The 20,002-nt window shown below is 31.6% G+C and overlaps 2 protein-coding genes across 3 annotated transcripts in view; both read right to left on the reverse strand.

Annotated features, from left to right (window-relative positions):
• LOC136038132 (protein argonaute-4-like) overlaps positions 1-20,002 on the reverse strand; it is a 90,800-nt gene that overhangs the window by 62,707 nt on the left and 8,091 nt on the right. The window lies entirely within an intron of this gene.
• LOC136038129 (uncharacterized) lies at positions 9-14,845 on the reverse strand. The gene is made up of 2 exons (XM_065721154.1): positions 14,470-14,845; positions 9-1,969 (listed from the first exon to the last, which is right to left on the reverse strand). Exon 2 carries the CDS (start codon positions 1,859-1,861, stop codon positions 1,043-1,045), a length of 819 nt encoding a protein of 272 aa, XP_065577226.1. The 5' UTR covers positions 1,862-1,969; positions 14,470-14,845; the 3' UTR covers positions 9-1,042.

Raw genomic sequence — 20,002 nt, forward strand, 5'->3', positions numbered from 1 at the left:
ATTTTTCTAGTGATTGCCATTGAAATTGTAAAAATTTATGATTCTCGCCTGAGAATGGTAGAAGGGACCCTGCTTTATGATAAATTTGCCCTTTTACTTTGAAAGTAGACATAAATTGATCTGGATTTTCGATTTGGGCTCCAAACGACGTCATTTGGAAACATGAGTTGTATTGTCTGATTTTTGACAAAAAACGCTTAGATTCTGACGTAGTTCCAGTAAGGAAAGTCTTCAATGGCTCTGGTGGTGCAGCCAATAGAGGAAGTTTAACTTTTCCTGAGGCGCAACACATTCCCATTGTTTCACCATTGAATTTCAAGGCCTTGCAATAGGGACAAATTTTAGACATTGTCCCGATTTGAACACATCTACTCAAGCTATAATCATCGACTGGGTTGTACCGCCACCCCAACACCTAGTTGGTGGGGCGCTTCGCACCCCCCCAAGCCCCCCCGCGCACGTAAGTCGTTACGCGCCATATTAGTTACGCGCCATATTAGTTACGCGCCATTGTAGTTGTGTCCCTGTGTCCCACCTGTGAATATAGATAGATTTATATATGTGTTTCAAACTACGTAAAAATTGCGAATATACAACATTCTTGGCTTTCCCATTGTCTGTCCATATACAAAGCCGTATGTACTAATAATGACGTCATATGCAAACGCTCTTTTTACAAACAAACAAACATGCATACACACAACTCGTTTTTATATAGATAGATAGATAGATAGATACAATACAAATTAACTACGTAAAACTTGTGAATAGACAACAGTCTTCGCTGTCCCATTGTCTGTGCGTATAAATAGATTGTCAGGTTTACCGACCCTCAAAGATGCAACATACAATTGTACATTGGTAAAGCAATCTGTATTAAGATCTATACCGCATTTTTCTAGTGATTGCCCTTGAAATTGTAAAAATTTATGATTCTCGCCTGAGAATGGTAGAAGGGACCCTGCTTTATGATAAATTTGCCCTTTTACTTTGAAAGTAGACATAAATTGATTTGGATTTTCGATTTGGGCTCCAAACGAGGTCATTTGGAAACATGAGTTGTATTGTCTGATTTTTGACAAAAACGCTTAGATTCTGACGTAGTTCCAGTAAGGAAAGTCTTCAATGGCTCTGGTGGTGCAGCCAATAGAGGAAGTTTAACTTTTCCTGAGGCGGAACACATTCCCATTGTTTCACCATTGAATTTCAAGGCCTTGCAATAGGGACAAATTTTAGACATTGTCCCGATTTGAAAACATCTACTCAAGCTATAATCATCGACTGGGTTGTACCTGAATGCCAGGCGATAACTTTCAGATTGCTCTGATTCCTCGGCACGCTTTCTTTTCTTACTTTCTCTATCAGCAGCAAGCCTGTTTCCCTGCTGGTCTTTTGATTCCTCGGCACGCCTTCTTTTTTCACTTTCTCTTTTAGCAGCAAGTCTGCTTCTGCGTTGCTCTGGTAGTTCCTCGGCATGCTTTCTGTTCTTTCTTTCTCTATCAGCAGCAAGCTTGTTTCCCTGCTGGTCTTTTGATTCCTCGGCACGCCTTCTTTTTTCACTTTCTCTTTTAGCAGCAAGTCTGCTTCTGCGTTGCTCTGGTAGTTCCTCGGCATGCTTTCTGTTCTTTCTTTCTCTATCAGCCTCAAGCCTGTTTCCCTGCTGGTCTTTTGATTCCTCGGCACGCCTTCTTTTTTCCTCGGCACGCCTTCTTTTTTCACTTTCTCTTTTAGCAGCAAGTCTGCTTTCGCGTTGCTCTGGTAGTTCCTCGGCACGCTTTCTTTTCTGACTTTCTCTATCAGCAGCAAGTTTTTTGGCATAGACTCTTTGAGCATCTTCATCAGTCATTGTAAACTTAAACATTAATAGAATTCTACGCGAACATATGTCTTATATAACTTGAATGATGTCACCTTCAAAGCAAAAATGATGGCAACTAATTTCATGACGTCAGCCGAAACATGACGTCACCTTATCTACGATCCACAGATCCACAGACAACTTATTTTTATATATATAGATATATATATATATATATATATATATATATATATATATATATATATATATATATATATATATATATATATATATATATATATATATATATATACTAGCTGTTGGGGTGGCGCTTCGCGCCACCCCAACACCTAGTTGGTGGGGGCGCTTCGCGCCCCCCCCAAGCCCCCCCGCGCGCGTAAGTCGTTACGCGCCATAATAGTTACGCGCCATTGTAGTTGTGTCCCTATGTCCCACCTGTGAATATAGATAGATATATCTTATTTTTCAGTTTTTTCCTTTTTTTTAGTTTTTTTTTAGTTTTTTTAGTTTTTTACCTTTTTTTAGTTTTTTTAGTTTTTTTAGTTTTTTAGCTTTTTTATTTTTTTTATTAGTTTTTAGTTTTTTTGTAGTTTTTGCCTTTTTTTAGTTTTTTTAGTTTTTTAGCTTTTTTATTAGTTTTTAGTTTTTTTGTAGTTTTTGCCTTTTTTTAGTTTTTTTAGTTTTTTAGCTTTTTTATTTTTTTTATTAGTTTTTAGTTTTTTTTGTAGTTAGTTTTTTTAGTTTTTACCTTTTTTTAGTTTTTTAGCTTTTTTATTTTTTTTATTAGTTTTTAGTTTTTTTTGTAGTTTTTGCCTTTTTTTAGTTTTTTTAGTTTTTTAGCTTTTTTATTAGTTTTTAGTTTTTTTTTGTAGTTTTTGCCTTTTTTTACTTTTTTTAGTTTTTTAGCTTTTTTATTTTTTTTATTAGTTTTTAGTTTTTTTTGTAGTTTTTGCCTTTTTTTAGTTTTTTCAGTTTTGAAGTCACCTGATCCAGTTTTTTCAGGTGACGTCACCTGAACCACAGATCCACAGATCCACACACAGACAACTTATTTTTATATATATAGATGATTGCCCTTGAGCTTTGTTGATGGTGATTGCTAATCGACCATTCCCTGTCCCGGTGTCCCGGTCGTCATTTATATCCCCCTGTTTCCCCCGGTGTCCCCGTTGTAGTTGTGTCCCTGTGTCCCGGTCGTCATTTATATTCCCTGTGTCCCGGTCGTCATTTGTATCCCGGTGTCCCGGTCTGTATATACATTCGTTTTTTAGTTTTGTTTTTCTCCTTTATTTTTTTCCTTTTTTTTTCTTTTTTAGTTTATTTAGATTTTTAGATTTTTTAGTTTTTTTATTAGCTTTTAGTTTTTTTTTTCTTTTTAGTTTTTTTGTAGTTTTTACCTTCTTTTTAGTTTTGTTAGTTTTTTTTTACTTATGTCCTGGTCGTCATTTATACTCCCTGCGTCCCGGTGCTTTGTTGATTGCTAATCGAACATTCCTTTTGTCCTGGTCGCTTTCTCTTTGAGTGTCGTCATTTATTTTTTTCTTTTTTAGTTCTTTTAGTTTTTACCTTTTTTAGTTTTTTTTAGTTTTTTAGATGAAAATTTTTTTTAGTTTTTTCCTTTTTTTCTTTTTAGTTTTTTATTGGTTTTTACCTTTATTTTAGCTTATTTTTCAGTTTTTTCCTTTTTTTTAGTTTTTTTTATTTTTTTTAGTTTTTTAACTTTTTTTAGTTTTTTTAGTTTTTTAGCTTTTTTACTTTTTTTATTGGTTTTTAGTTTTTTTTGTAGTTTTTGCCTTTTTTTAGTTTTTTCAGTTTTTTTTTTAGTTTTTTATTGGTTTTTACCTTTATTTTAGCTTATTTTTCAGTTTTTTCCTTTTTCTTAGTTTTTTTTAGTTTTTAGTTTTTTTAGTTTTTTACCTTTTTTTAGTTTTTTTTAGTTTTTTTTAATTTTTTAGCTTTTTTATTTTTTTTATTAGTTTTTAGTTTTTTTTGTAGTTTTTGCCTTTTTTTAGTTTTTTTTTAGTTTTTTAGCTTTTTTATTAGTTTTTAGTTTTTTTTGTAGTTTTTACCTTTTTTAGTTTTTTTTTAGTTTTTTAGATGAAATTTTTTTTAGTTTTTTCCTTTTTTTCTTTTTAGTTTTTTATTGGTTTTTACCTTTATTTTAGCTTATTTTTCAGTTTTTTCCTTTTTTTTAGTTTTTTTTTATTTTTTTTTTTTAGTTTTTTACCTTTTTTTAGTTTTTTTAGTTTTTTAGCTTTTTTACTTTTTTTTATTAGTTTTTAGTTTTTTTTTGTAGTTTTTGCCTTTTTTTAGTTTTTTCAGTTTTTTTTTTAGTTTTTTATTGGTTTTTACCTTTATTTTAGCTTATTTTTCAGTTTTTTCCTTTTTTTTTAGTTTTTTTTTAGTTTTTTTAGTTTTTTACCTTTTTTTAGTTTTTTTAGTTTTTTTTTAGTTTTTTAGCTTTTTTATTTTTTTATTAGTTTTTAGTTTTTTTGTAGTTTTTGCCTTTTTTTAGTTTTTTTAGTTTTTTAGCTTTTTTATTAGTTTTTAGTTTTTTTTGTAGTTTTTGCCTTTTTTTAGTTTTTGCCTTTTTTTAGTTTTTTTATTTTTTTTATTAGTTTTTAGTTTTTTTTGTAGTTAGTTTTTTTAGTTTTTTACCTTTTTTTAGTTTTTTTAGTTTTTTTAGTTTTTTAGCTTTTTTATTTTTTTTGTTAGTTTTTAGTTTTTTTTTGTAGTTTTTGCCTTTTTTTAGTTTTTTTAGTTTTTTAGCTTTTTCATTAGTTTTTAGTTTTTTTTGTAGTTTTTGCCTTTTTTTAGTTTTTTTAGTTTTTTAGCTTTTTTATTTTTTTTATTAGTTTTTAGTTTTTTTTGTAGTTTTTGCCTTTTTTTAGTTTTTTCAGTTTTGAAGTCACCTGATCCAGTTTTTTCAGGTGACGTCACCTGATCCACACACATACAACTTATTTATATATATATATATACTAGCTGTTGGGGTGGCGCTTCGCGCCACCCCAACACCTAGTTGGTGGGGGCGCTTCGCGCCCCCCCCCCCCCAAGCCCCCCCGCGCGCGTAAGTCGTTACGCGCCATAATAGTTACGCGCCATTGTAGTTGTGTCCCTATGTCCCACCTGTGAATATAGATATATATATATATATATATATATATATATATATATATATATATATATATATATATATATATATATATATATATATATATATATATATATATATATATATATATATATATATATATATATATATATATATATATATATATATATATATATATATATATATGGTTTTAACTACGTAAAACTTGCGAATATACAACATTCTTTGCTGTCCCATTGTCTTTGCATATAAATAGATTGTCAGGTTTACCGACTCTTGAACATGCAACATATAATGGTCCATGGGAAAACAATCTGTATTCAGATCTATACCTCATGATTCTAATGATTGCCCTTGAGCTTTGTTGATGGTGATTGCTAATCGACCATTCCCTGTCCCGGTGTCCCGGTCGTCATTTACATCCCCCTGTTTCCCCCGGTGTCCCCGTTGTAGTTGTGTCCCTGTGTCCCGGTCGTCATTTATATTCCCTGTGTCCCGGTCGTCATTTGTATCCCGGTGTCCCGGTCTGTATATACATTCGTTTTTTAGTTTTGTTTTTCTCCTTTATTTTTTTCCTTTTTTTTCTTTTTTAGCTTATTTAGATTTTTAGATTTTTTAGTTTTTTTATTAGTTTTTAGTTTTTTTTTCTTTTTAGTTTTTTTGTCCCGGTCGTCATTTATATCCCCCTGTTTCCCCCGGTGTCCCCGTTGTAGTTGTGTCCCTGTGTCCCGGTCGACATTTATATTCCCTGTGTCCCGGTCGTCATTTGTATCCCGGTGTACCGGTCTGTATATACATTCGTTTTTTAGTTTTGTTTTTCTCCTTTATTTTTTTCCTTTTTTTTCTTTTTTAGTTTATTTAGATTTTTAGATTTTTTAGTTTTTTTATTAGTTTTTAGTTTTTTTTTCTTTTTAGTTTTTTTGTAGTTTTTACCTTCTTTTTAGTTTTGTTAATTTTTTTTTTTTACTTATGTCCTGGTCGTCATTTATACTCCCTGTGTCCCGGTGCTTTGTTGATTGCTAATCGAACATTCCTTTTGTCCTGGTCGCTTTCTCTTTGAGTGTCGTCATTTATTTTTTTCTTTTTTAGTTCTTTTAGTTTTTACCTTTTTTAGTTTTTTTTAGTTTTTTAGATGAAAATTTTTTTTAGTTTTTTCCTTTTTTTCTTTTTAGTTTTTTATTGGTTTTTACCTTTATTTTAGCTTATTTTTCAGTTTTTTCCTTTTTTTTTATTTTTTTTTTATTTTTTATTTTTTTTAGTTTTTTACCTTTTTTTAGTTTTTTTAGTTTTTTAGCTTTTTTACTTTTTTTATTAGTTTTTAGTTTTTTTGTAGTTTTTGCCTTTTTTTAGTTTTTTCAGTTTTTTTTTAGTTTTTTATTGGTTTTTACCTTTATTTTAGCTTATTTTTCAGTTTTTTCCTTTTTTTTAGTTTTTTTTTAGTTTTTAGTTTTTTTAGTTTTTTGCCTTATTTTAGTTTTTTTAGTTTTTTTAGTTTTTTAGCTTTTTTATTTTTTTTATTAGTTTTTAGTTTTTTTTGTAGTTTTTGCCTTTTTTTTAGTTTTTTTAGTTTTTTAGCTTTTTTATTAGTTTTTAGTTTTTTTTGTAGTTTTTGCCTTTTTTTAGTTTTTTTAGTTTTTTAGCTTTTTTATTTTTTTTATTAGTTTTTAGTTTTTTTTTGTAGTTTTTGCCTTTTTTTAGTTTTTTCAGTTTTGACGTCACCTGATCCAGTTTTTTCAGGTGACGTCACCTGATCCACGATCCACAGATCCACAGACAACTTATTTTTATATATATAGATAGTTTTTTTTTTTACTTATGTCCTGGTCGTCATTTAATCTCCCTGTGTCCCGGTGCTTTGTTGATTGCTAATCGAACATTCCTTTTGTCCTGGTCGCTTTCTCTTTGAGTGTCGTCATTTATTTTTTTCTTTTTTAGTTCTTTTAGTTTTTACCTTTTTTAGTTTTTTTTAGTTTTTTAGATGAAAATTTTTTTTAGTTTTTTCCTTTTTTTCTTTTTAGTTTTTTATTGGTTTTTACCTTTATTTTAGCTTATTTTTCAGTTTTTTCCTTTTTTTAGTTTTTTTTTATTTTTTATTTTTTTTTAGTTTTTTACCTTTTTTTAGTTTTTTTTAGTTTTTTTAGTTTTTTTGCTTTTTTACTTTTTTTATTAGTTTTTAGTTTTTTTGTAGTTTTTGCCTTTTTTTAGTTTTTTCAGTTTTTTTTTTAGTTTTTTATTGGTTTTTACCTTTATTTTAGCTTATTTTTCAGTTTTTTCCTTTTTTTAGTTTTTTTTAGTTTTTAGTTTTTTTAGTTTTTTACCTTTTTTTAGTTTTTTAGCTTTTTTATTTTTTTTATTAGTTTTTAGTTTTTTGTAGTTTTTGCCTTTTTTTAGTTTTTTTAGTTTTTTAGCTTTTTTATTAGTTTTTAGTTTTTTTTTGTAGTTTTTGCCTTTTTTTTAGTTTTTTAGTTTTTTAGCTTTTTTATTTTTTTTATTAGTTTTTAGTTTTTTTTGTAGTTTTTGCCTTTTTTTAGTTTTTTCAGTTTTGACGTCACCTGATCCAGTTTTTTCAGGTGACGTCACCTGACACATCCACAGACAGACAACTTATTTTTATATATATAGATATATATATATATATATATATATATATATATATATATATATATATATATATATATATATATATATATATATATATATATATATATATATATATATATATGTTTTAACTACGTAAAACAGCGAATATACAAAATTCTACGCTGTCCCATTGTCTGTGTATATAAATAGATTGTCAGGTTTACCGACTCTTGAACATGCAACATATAATTGTCCATGGGAAAAACAATCCGTATTCAGATCTATATCGCATTTTTCTAATGAGTGCCCTTGAGCATTGTTGATAGTGACTGCTAATCACCATCGTCATTTAGATGTCCTCCCTGTGCCCCCCTCCTGGTGTACCCGTTGTAGTTGTGTCCCTGTGTCCCGGTCGCCGCAAGCCTGTTTTCACGCTGTTCTTGTGACTCCTCGGCACGCTTTCTTTTGGCATTATCTCTTTGAGCCACAAGCCTGTTTTCACATTGCTCTTGTAATTCCTTTGGACGATTTTCTTTGGTAATTTCTCTTTGAAGCCGCAAGCCTGTTTTCACGCTAGGCATGTGATTCCTCGGCACCCTTTCTTTTGGCATTATCTCTTTGAGTTGCAAGCCTGTTTGCACGTCGTTCTTGTGATTCCTCGACACGCTTTCTATTGTTACTTTCTCTTTTGGCCACAACCCTGTATTTACGCTACTCTTGTTTGGCATTATCTCTTTGAGCCGCAAGCCTGTTTGATTCCTCGGCACGATTTGATTCCTCGGCTGTTTCTTCTGCCATTGTAGGATTTACACTAAATATTCTCTTTGAATTGCAAGCCTTATATACGTATAATGACGTCATATACAAAGCATTATATACTTATAATGACGGCAATTTATAATGACGTACAAACATACAAAATACATAAAATATGTCATAATGCTCAATCCTTATAATGACGTCAGTCGACAAACGTGACGTCAGTCGACAAAAAAGTTATTTTTATATATATATATATATATATATATATATATATATATATATATATATATATATATATATATATATATATATATATATATATATATATATATATATATATATATATATATATACATATATATAAATATACATATATATATATATATATATATATATATATATATATATATATATATATATATATATATATATATATATATATATATATCTTAAACCACTGCACTCTTAGGATATTTTTCAATCACTAAACCAATAAGTTTATGCCAGAAACTCTTAATGGTACCATTCCTTCTCAACTGTTGTCATGAAGCTCAGAAGCATCTATCAAATTGTTCAAGTTTTCGTTGTTTAGATAGTTCAGTATCTGTTCAGAACATTCATGTGGTAACTCAGCAAATCTGTTAAAGAGAAAATTGAAGCTTCTATTGGCTAGTTCAAGCAACACTTTCCCTTCTATACTCTTTCTGAAATGGCTAGCAATTATGGTTTTACATATAGGAAATTTTGCTTCCCAATTTGCTGATTTCAGTAAGTTTTTCAAGGAATTTACATTCATCATGTATAATTCAGTTAAGCTTATTCCTTTAATAAAAATGTCATAGAACGAAATATTACAAAATATTATCTCACTCTTCATTTGCTCTAGTTCTCTTTCACACTGACCCCATTGTGAACAGGAAAGAGCCTGGACTAAGAGTGATTTGTTTCTTTCACTTACATATAAGTTTGCCGCAATCATTTTTAATACGTGGTATGCAAGATATGAAGCAAGATCATTATCAGCACCATTAAACGCTGTGCTGTAATTTTTATTCGTAATATTTATGTCAGCTCCGTGCTTCAGAAGAGTTGCAACTACATGAAGTGATGTCATGTCATCCTTGTCTCGAGGCCTACTATAGACATTGGTTTCTGATCCCGAAATATTTGATGATTGTACATTTAAAACTGCTAAATGAAGTGGACTTTCGTCATCTATGTCTCTTGCATTAACATCTGCACCAGACTTTAAAAGATATTCAACAATTTTTTGGTGCCCACGAAAAGCTGCTAAATGAAGTGGACTTTTGCCGTAAATGTATCTTGCATTAACATCCGCACCAGACCTTAAAAGACATTCAGCTGTTTGTGTGTGTCCACGAAAAGCTGCTAAATGAAGTGGACTTCCGTCATATTTGTCTCTTGCATTAATATCCGCACCAGACTTTAAAAGACATTCAACTGTTTGTGTGTGTCCATGACGAGCTGCTAAATGAAGTGGACTTCTGTCCTTAACGTCTCTTGCATTAACATCCGCACCAGACCTTAAAAGACATTCAACTGTTTGTGTGTGCCCACAATGAGCTGCTAAATGTAGTGGACTTAGTTGTTCACTATTTCTTATATGAACGTCTGCACCAAACTTTAAAAGACATTCAACAACAGTCTGTGAGCATCTACTTGAAGCTGCTAAATGAAGTGGACTTTCTCCATAAATATCTCTTGCATTAACATCAGCACCTTTATCTAAAACCATCTTAATAACTTCTAAATCACCACTAATAACTGCCAGATGAAGTGGCGTACCAGTAAGTTTTCTATTTTTAATAATCTTAAATGGAATAATTCTTCCGAAGCCAGCATACGGACCATTTTCAATGTTGACTTTACAATCGTGATTTAAAAGTAATTTAGCAATTGCTGTGTTTTTGTTAATCAGAGCTTGACACAGTAGCACGTATCCATCTGACCATTCTTTGATGTAAGACAGCCCAAAAGAGTTGATTAACTCCTTTGCTCCTTCTAGGTCTCCTTCACGAACTGCACGATTTAAACTACTGTTTACTTCCTCCTTATCGAACATGGCTATTTTCCTTCTTTTTGCCAATTTTTCCTGGCCCTCCAATCCTTGTTCTTCAAAATATTTTAGTATTCTTAGTATTCTCTTAGTATTCGGATGACGCAAATCTTTTTTCTTATCCCTCTCTTTCAAATTCAGGTTTGTTCCCTTGTTATTCGGTTTTTCAGAAGTATTCAGTTTATTTTCTTCATCTTCCATGTTTGAACATGCGCCCATTTCATATTCTTTATGTTTTAAATTGGTCTTAAACATTATTTTGTGCCGTATCAAATACAATCAATAACTGAACCACACCATGTGGATTCCAATTTATATGGTAAAGATGACGTCATATTTATGAAACTACTTTGATGCTCAGAATGAAGTCACCTACAAATATATAAGGCTGTATGGAGGTTGCAATGACGTCACATTAAAAATTACATGATAATATTGTAGTGAAGTGATATGAAGAGCGAAGTGGGCACAATACATAATTTATTTGCTTGTTTTACCAAGGTACTTCGCCCTACGTTAAAGGTTATTGTAAAAATAAAATAATGGGATGTTTTTATTGTTTTAAACAGTAGAGTTGCGACAAAGAGTCAAACTTTAGCGTAAAGAGCAGGGCGTTGAGGAGGGGACAACCCCTTTCATACACGGAATAATTTCTGTTCGTTTTAAGTTTTAATGTCGCTCCTTATTTGCAGTTAAAAAACTTGTTTTTTCATTATTTAATATTTATCAGGTCTGGTTGAACTTCATTGAAGTAAGGATGCTAGGCTGTTTTAAAAAGTTTTTTAAAAATATTTCTAGCTTTATAATTTTGCATTTTAATGTGAGTTTTAATATATATATTTCTTTTTCTTGTGTTTTACTGAAGACGGCCTTTGTACAAAAGGCCGAAACATTCACTGAATTTAATTCCACTGTCCTAAGAAAATTTCCTTTGTTTTTAAGTTGTGTTTCTTTGTTATGGAAAGGTAGTGTTGTCTTCGTCACTATTTAAAACTATTGGTCAACTCTGAAAGTTACTGAGTGTCTTTTTTAATTATCTAATTTGTTAATTGATGGACAGTTTTAACAGTTGCATCATTGTAGTTGTATCCCTGTGTCCCACCTGTGAATATAGTTAGATTTACTATAACGCTATTACTAACACGCTATTTTAAGTCCGTACAATATTGTTTATGCTATTCTGGAAGTCTTATTCACGCTAAGCTTGCGTGAGTTTTTTGGTTGAGAAATTTGCATTTCGTTTGAGTTTCCTAAGCACATTTTGTCGAAAGTTTTTAGCTCAGCTCAGCGAGAACGAAAAACGTTATGTTTATCATAGGCTGCCCAATAACGCCTGCCTAAATAAAGAGGGACGTGGGCACTATGTATTATTAATTTTTTTCTTAGTTTCTTTAGACCAGGGCACCGTATAGAAGGAGCTGTCGTAAAAACTCTGAAAGGGGCTCATTCGATTGAAAATTTCACGTACTATTCTATTAGTTGAAAGTTATTGGAAGGAAACTTTTTTAGTTCTTTTAGTTTTTACCTTTTTTAGTTTTTTTTAGTTTTTTAGATGAAAATTTTTTTTAGTTTTTTCCTTTTTTTCTTTTTAGTTTTTTATTGGTTTTTACCTTTATTTTAGCTTATTTTTCAGTTTTTTCCTTTTTTTAAGTTTTTTTTTATTTTTTATTTTTTTTAGTTTTTTACCTTTTTTTAGTTTTTTTAGTTTTTTTAGTTTTTTAGCTTTTTTACTTTTTTTATTAGTTTTTAGTTTTTTTTGTAGTTTTTGCCTTTTTTTAGTTTTTTCAGTTTTTTTTTTAGTTTTTTATTGGTTTTTACCTTTATTTTAGCTTATTTTTCAGTTTTTTCCTTTTTTTTAGTTTTTTTTAGTTTTTAGTTTTTTTAGTTTTTTACCTTTTTTTAGTTTTTTTAGTTTTTTAGTTTTTTAGCTTTTTTATTTTTTTTATTAGTTTTTAGTTTTTTTTGTAGTTTTTGCCTTTTTTAGTTTTTTTAGTTTTTTAGCTTTTTTATTAGTTTTTAGTTTTTTTTTGTAGTTTTTGCCTTTTTTTAGTTTTTTTAGTTTTTTAGCTTTTTTATTTTTTTTATTAGTTTTTAGTTTTTTTTGTAGTTTTTGCCTTTTTTTAGTTTTTTCAGTTTTGACGTCACCTGATCCAGTTTTTTCAGGTGACGTCACCTGATCCATCCACAGATCCACAGACAACTTATTTTTATATATATAGATATATATATATATATATATATATATATATATATATATATATATATATATATATATATATATATACTAGCTGTTGGGGCGGCGCTTCGCGCCACCCCAACACCTAGTTGGTGGGGGCGCTTCGCGCCCCCCCCCCAAGCCCCCCCGCGCGCGTAAGTCGTTACGCGCCATATTAGTTACGCGCCATTGTAGTTGTGTCCCTATGTCCCACCTGTGAATATAGATATATATATATATATATATATATATATATATATATATATATATATATATATATATATATATATATATATATATATATATATATATATATATATATATATATATATATATATATATATATGTGTGTGTGTTTTTAACTACGTAAAACTTGCGAATATACAACATTCTTTGCTGTCCCATTGTCTGTGCATATAAATAGATTTTCAGGTTTACCAACTCTTGATCATGCAACATATAATGGTCCATGGGAAAACAATCCGTATTCAGATCTATACCTCATGATTCTAATGATTGCCCTTGAGCTTTGTTGATGGTGATTGCTAATCGACCATTCCCTGAGTCGCCATCGTCATTTATATATCCCCCTGTGCACCCCGGCGTCCCCTTTGTAGTTATGTCCCTGTGTCCCGGTCGTCATTTATATTCCCTGTGTCCCGGTCGTCATTTGTGTCCCGGTGTTCCAGTCTGTGATTTCTCTTTGAGTGTCCCGGGCGTCATTTATATTCCTTGTGTCCCGGTGTCCCGGTCGTCATTTATATCCCCCTGTGCCCCCCGGCGTCCCCATTGTAGTTGTGTCCCTGTGTCCCGGTCGTCATTTATATTCCCTGTGTCCCGGTCGTCATTTGTATCCCGGTGTCCCGGTCTGTATATACATTCGTTTTTTAGTTTTGTTTTTCTCCTTTATTTTTTTCCTTTTTTCTTTTTTTTCTTTTTTAGTTTATTTAGATTTTTTAGTTTTTTTATTAGTTTTTAGTTTTTTTGTAGTTTTTACCATTTTTTTAGTTTTTTTAGTTTTTTTTTTTACTTATGTCCTGGTCGTCATTTATACTCCCTGTGTCCCGGTCGTCATTTGTGTCTCGGTGCTTTGTTGATTGCTAATTTATATTATATTTATATTTATATTTTTTATATTTATTAATATTTTTTTAGTTTTCTTTTTCTCTTATTTTTCAGTTTTTTCCTTTTTTTAGTTTTTTCTTTTTTAGTTTTTAGTTTTTTTTTGTTTTTTACCTTTTTTTAGTTTTTTTAGTTTTTTTAGTTTTTTAGCTTTTTAGTTTTTTTATTAGTTTTTAGTTTTTTTTTTTAGTTTTCGCCTTTTTTTAGTTTTTTACCTTTTTTTAGTTTTTTTTAGTTTTTTAGCTTTTTTTAGTTTTTTTTCTTTTTAGTTTTTTTTGTAGTTTTTACCTTTTTTAGTTTTTTTTCTTCTTTTGTATTAGTGTGAAATAATTCAGACGTCATATGCGGACAAACACGACGTCACTCGACAGACAGACAGACAGACATAACCCACAAACAACTTATTTTTATATATATTTATTCATATTTTTTTAGTTTTCTTTTTCTCTTTTATTTTTCAGTTTTTTCCTTTTTTTTAGTTTTTTTCTTTTTTAGTTTTTAGTTTTTTTTAGTTTTTTACCTTTTTTTAGTTTTTTTTAGTTTTTTTAGTTTTTTAGCTTTTTTAGTTTTTTTATTAGTTTTTATTTTTTTTGTAGTTTTTGCCTTTTTTTATTTTTTTCAGTTTTTTTTTTAGTTATTAGATTTTTACCTTTTTTTAGTTTTTTTTAGTTTTTTAGCTTTTTTAGTTTTTTTTTCTTTTTAGTTTTTTTTGTAGTTTTTACCTTTTTTAGTTTTTTTCTTCTTTTGTATTAGTGTGAAATAATTTAGTGTGACGTCACCTGATCCACAGATCCACAGATCCACACACAGACAACTTATTTTTATATATATAGATATATATATATAAAAATCAATTTTTAATGAGTACAAAAGAAAATATTTACAACATAATTCGGTTTCAGTAAAACGCCAATGACGCAATAAGGTTTATACTTTTACCGCTGGTGAAGGAGGCAGTAGCCAAACTCTTGTTTGTAGTGATCTTTGTTTAATTGAAGCTTGATTTGCATATTCAATTTAAGTTTTACTCGTTTTAAGATTTACTGATAAATTCATTAGTACCTGTTGTATGTTTGTTTGATATGATTGTTTTTTTTTTAATTTCTGCTCGTTTTGGGTTTCATTTATTCTTTAATAGGCTAGTAAAATAAAATGTTCGTTTTAATCTTAATTTGCAGGTTTAATTTAACTTTTACTCGTTTTAAGATTTATTTATTGCATTTATATGGTAACACTTGTATGTTTCTTTGCTAGAATTGTTTATTTAATTTCTGATCATTTTGAGTTTGAGTTATTATAGACTTTTATTTCTGCTAATTTTAAGTTTAAAATGAACTTTAATTTTCTTTGAAAAATTTCTTTTTAGAATTTTTTTTTTAATCAATTACTACAAAACTGCAAACTGCACACGGAAGTCTTCTTTCTTCAACAAGAGCTAAGAGCTCATATGGCACTTGTGACGAGGCGAGAAGAGCTAAGAGCCAAGAGATCATATAGTATGAGTTCTAACAAAATTCTATGAATCAATAGATTGATTTAAAAAGGAAAATAAGAGGCTTAATGCCGGTCAGGATTTAAAATAAGAGTTCTGAGTCACGATGTCCTTCTAAATATCAAAATTCATTAAGATCCGATCACCCACTCGTAAGTTATAAATACCTAATTTTTTCTAATTTTTCCTCTCCCTTTAGCCCAAGATGGTCGAATCTGGGAAAACGACTTTATCAAGTCAAATTGTGCAGCTCCCTGACACGCCTACCAATTTTAATCGTCCTAGCACGTCCAGAAGCACCAAACTCGCCAAATCACTGAACCCCTCCCCCGAACTCCCCCAAAGAGAGCGAATCCAGTACAATTCTGTCAATCACGTATCAAGGACATTTGTTTATTCTATCCACCAAGCTTCATCCCGATTCCTCCCTCCAAGTGTTTTTCCAAGATTTCCCCCTCCAACTCCCCCTAACGTCAAAAGATCAGGTTGGGATTTGAAATAAGAGCTCTGAGACATGAATTCCTTCTACAAATCAAATTTTATTAAGATCCGATCATCTATTCGTAAGCTAAAAATACCCCAATTTTCACGTTTTCCCAGAATTCCGGTTTCCCCCTCCAACTCCCCCCAATGTCACAGGATCTGGTAGGAATTTAAAATTAGAACATTAAAGCACAAGATCCTTCTAAATATCAAATTTCATTAAGATCTGGTCACCCTTTCGTAAGTTACAAATACCTCAATTTTCAAAATTACCCCCCCCCCCCCCCCATTCCACCAAAGAGAGAAGATCCGGTCCGGCTATGTCAGTCATGTATCTTAGACAGGTTTCTATTCTTCCCATACAGTTTTATCCTGATCTCACCGCTTTAAATGTTTTCTAAGATTTCCGGTCCCCCCAACTGCCCCCCCTCAATTACACTTGATCCGGTTGAGATTTAAAATAAGAGATCTGAGTTACGAGATCCTTCTAAATATGTAGTTTCATGAAGATCCGATCACTCCTTCGTAAGTGAAAAATACGTATTTTTTTCTTATTTTTCAGAATTAGCCCCCCCCCCAATAGAGCGGATCCGTTCCAATTATGTAAATCACGTATATAAGAGTTCTGCTCTTATTTTTCCCACCAAGTTTCATCCCGATCCCTACAATCTAAGCGTTTTCTATGATTTTAGGTTCCCCACCCCAAACTTCCCCCAATGTCACCCGATCCGGTCAGGATTTAAATAAGAGCTTTGAGACACGATATCCTTCTAAATATCAAATTTCATTGAGATCCGAACACCCGTTCGTAAGTTGAAAATACCTCATTTTTTCTAATTTTTCAGAATTAACCCCTCCCCCAACTACCCCAAAGAGAGCGGATCCGTTCCGGTTATGTCAATCATGTATCTAGGACTTGTGCTTATTTTTCCCACCAAGTTTCATCCCGATCCCTCCACTCTAAGTGTTTTCCAAGTTTTAGGTTTTCCCCTCCTAAATCTCCCCCCAATGTCACCAGATCCGGTCGGGTTTAAAACAAGAGCTCTGAGACACGATATCCTTCTAAATATCAAATTTCATTGAGATCCGATCACCCGTTCGTAAGTTAAAAATACCTCATTTTTTCTAATTTTTCAGAATTACCCCCCCCCCCCCAACTACCCCAAAGAGAGCGGATCCGTTCCGGTTATGTCAATCATGTATCTAGGACTTGTGCTTAATATTCCCACCAAGTTTCTTCCCGATCCCTCCACTCTAAGTTTTTTCCAAGTTTTAGGTTTCCCCCTCCCAACCCCCCCCCCCCAACCCCAATGTCACCAGATCTGGTCGGGATTTAAAATAAAAGCTTTAAGACTCCACATCCTTCTAAATATCAAATTTCTTTGAAATCCGATCATTCGTAAGTTAAAATATCTCATTTTTTTTATTTTTCAGAATTGCCCCCCCCAACCACCCCAAAGAGAGCGGATCCGTTTCGGTTATGTCAATCATGTATCTAGAACTTGTGCTTATTTTTCCCACCAAGTTTCATCCCGATCCCTCCACTCTAAGTGTTTTCCAAGATTTTAGGTTTCCCCCTCCCATATCCCCCCCAGTGTCACAAGATCCGGTCGGGATTTAAAGTAACAGCTCTGAGACACGATATCCTTCCAAACATCAAATTTCATTAAGATCTGATCAACAGTTCGTAAGTTAAAAATATTTCAATTTTTCTATTTTTTCCGAATTAACCGGCCCCCCAATCCCCCCCCCCAGATGGTCAAATTGGGAAAACGACTATTTCTAATTTAAGCTGGTCCCGTCCCTGATACGCCTGCCAAATTCCATCGTCCTAGCTTACCTGGAAGTGCCTAAAGTAGCAAAACCGGGACCGACAGACAGACCGACAGAATTGGCGATTGCTATATGTCACTTGGTTAATACCAAGTGCCATAAAAATCGAACTGTCGGTTATTCCAAATTTTTAAAATACAATTTATTATGTAAGTTATCCGTTAATCAGTTCAAGCGGTTCGATTTTGCTTTCACTGTCTTTGATACTTTTAAACAACGCAACTGGTATTTTAAACCTTTAAGTAATTGCTCATTTCCAAAAACAACAAAACTTTTCAAGGAAAAAAAATGCCTTTGGGAGCTATTCAGTGTTATATATTTTTATCTTATTTTTTGGCTATTTTTTTTTACCAGCAAACTCTTTCCTAATTTGGCACCAAACACTACCAAAAACAACAAACCACACACGGAGGCCCTGTTCAATAAGATTGAACCACTGGTATTCTCCACTTTTTTTAAGATATATATTCTTCTATAAGTTTCCATTTAACCATGGGTTCAACAGGAGTCACTAGCGCCACTTATGGTGCAGCATTACCCAATCAAATGGAAACAGCCAAAGAAGTATGAATGTAGCATAAAGATATAGAAACTTTGCTCTTTTTTAGAGGGGGGGGGGGGGTCCTAACTATTTAAAGCTTTCATAAAGGAGCAAACATAACTTTAACAGTTCATATAACAGGGGAATTACTCTACACTCAATTCCCCCCCCCCCACCCTTATTCAGCCGCTCAGAAACTAGTGTCATAACAGTACAATCAGGTTTATTTGACTTTCCTCCCCGATAAAAACTCTCAACCTCCATTCATTCCCCCAAATCTGTGGGTAAGAGCTACGTGTATCTTTTCTATGAAACGCAAGAAATATGTAACCACTGAGGAACTCACCTTGGCTAATTTTGATGGAGATTCCCCTATAAATACTTGATCATAGTTGGCATTAGCAATGCGTTTTTTGTTGCTGAGTTGCAACAATCTGATTGCAGAATCTACAGCAGTTTGTGGCACTTTAAGACCCCTAAGATGCTGCGAATCATTTATCTGTTTCCATTCCTATGTTTAGTACTTCTAATTAGCCTTTGTTCGTAAGGATCCGCAGAGGGCTTTGGGGAGGTAGCTTCCTCAGGGAGACAATGCCGAACAAATGTAGCACCCTAATCACAGGTGTTTACCAAATATATGGTCATACGCGCTCCTTATTGTAGATGTTGTATGAACATACTGTGTTACTACAGGTTTTTCTTATCACTGTGGCTTTTGATATAACATTTCAAGAATGATTATTTTTCAAGAATTACTTTCGATAACTAGATTATCGCTTACCTTTAGATAACTTCTAAACCTTAAAAGCTTTCATCCCTATTTTAAACTGTTATATTTTCACTTATATTATTTGAAAAATACATTGGATAAAACTTTATGTGTTATATTTTTATATATTACATTTGACATTTATATCTGTTAATGTTACAAGCCAAGGAACCACTCTTTATTTTTTAAATCAAAATTCCAAAGGAAGGCGATTCCCCGGTAAAATAAGTAGGTATTCATTTGGGCAAAAAAACAATCCTTTGGTATAAGGATTATTCAAGAAGGAGCAAATACGTACAAAACAAAGAAAATATTAATAATATAAGAATAATTTTGTTATGGAATATTTCAGTGAATACCATAAAACTATTTTGAAAAATATCTCGGATCCTTATAAAGCAATTAAGTAGGACTGCACAAAATGCATTTAAAAATGAAGCTTATTGAATGTCCCACGGGGAGAATCCATTCCATCAGGACACTTCTTTTACTGTGTTTTGAGCAGCCTTTGACAAAAAAAAGCCTTTGACTTTGCCAGGAAGAATATCTTTAAATGTATTTCTAGTATATACTTAACGAATTTGATTTTAAAACTGTAGTTTAGGGACGTACGCGGAAAAGAAAAAATCAATATATCAAAATCCTATTTACCGATAACGAAGGGTTCTATAATTGGTAAGCTATTTGAATTGTGCATAAAGGATCTTTTTAAACATTTGGATGTTAGTCTTAATCCAGTAGGCTTCAAAAAAGGAATAGGCTGTGACCATGCCTATGGATATGAGAACAGTAATATCACATATTTGATGTGATAATTAATGAATCAAGGTCTTCTGGCTCCCCCCTTTATACACTTATAATTGATATAAAAGGGGCCTTGGACAGCTCTAATTAGTGGCGGAATTCCCTTTTCAGTGGTTAGAGTTCTTAGATTCTGGTATCAGGGCTTGTGATAAAAACTGCAACTTCTCATTCTTTTTCTAATCCAACTTCTTTGATCACGGAGTCAATGACAATAGCCGAGCTGAACTAATTTGCGACAGGAGTAATTCATTTTCGGTTTCAGAGACTGTACTCTATCTGGGGTTATTATGCTTCAGCTCAAGATTCAAACTCAATGCCTATTTTAGATATCAAACAAAAATTAGAAAAACCTTTGGCTCAATAATACGACTTCGTGCTATCTATTGTCGT

Source organism: Artemia franciscana, chromosome 17 (assembly GCF_032884065.1).
Source record: "Artemia franciscana chromosome 17, ASM3288406v1, whole genome shotgun sequence".
Taxonomy (NCBI): domain Eukaryota; kingdom Metazoa; phylum Arthropoda; class Branchiopoda; order Anostraca; family Artemiidae; genus Artemia; species Artemia franciscana.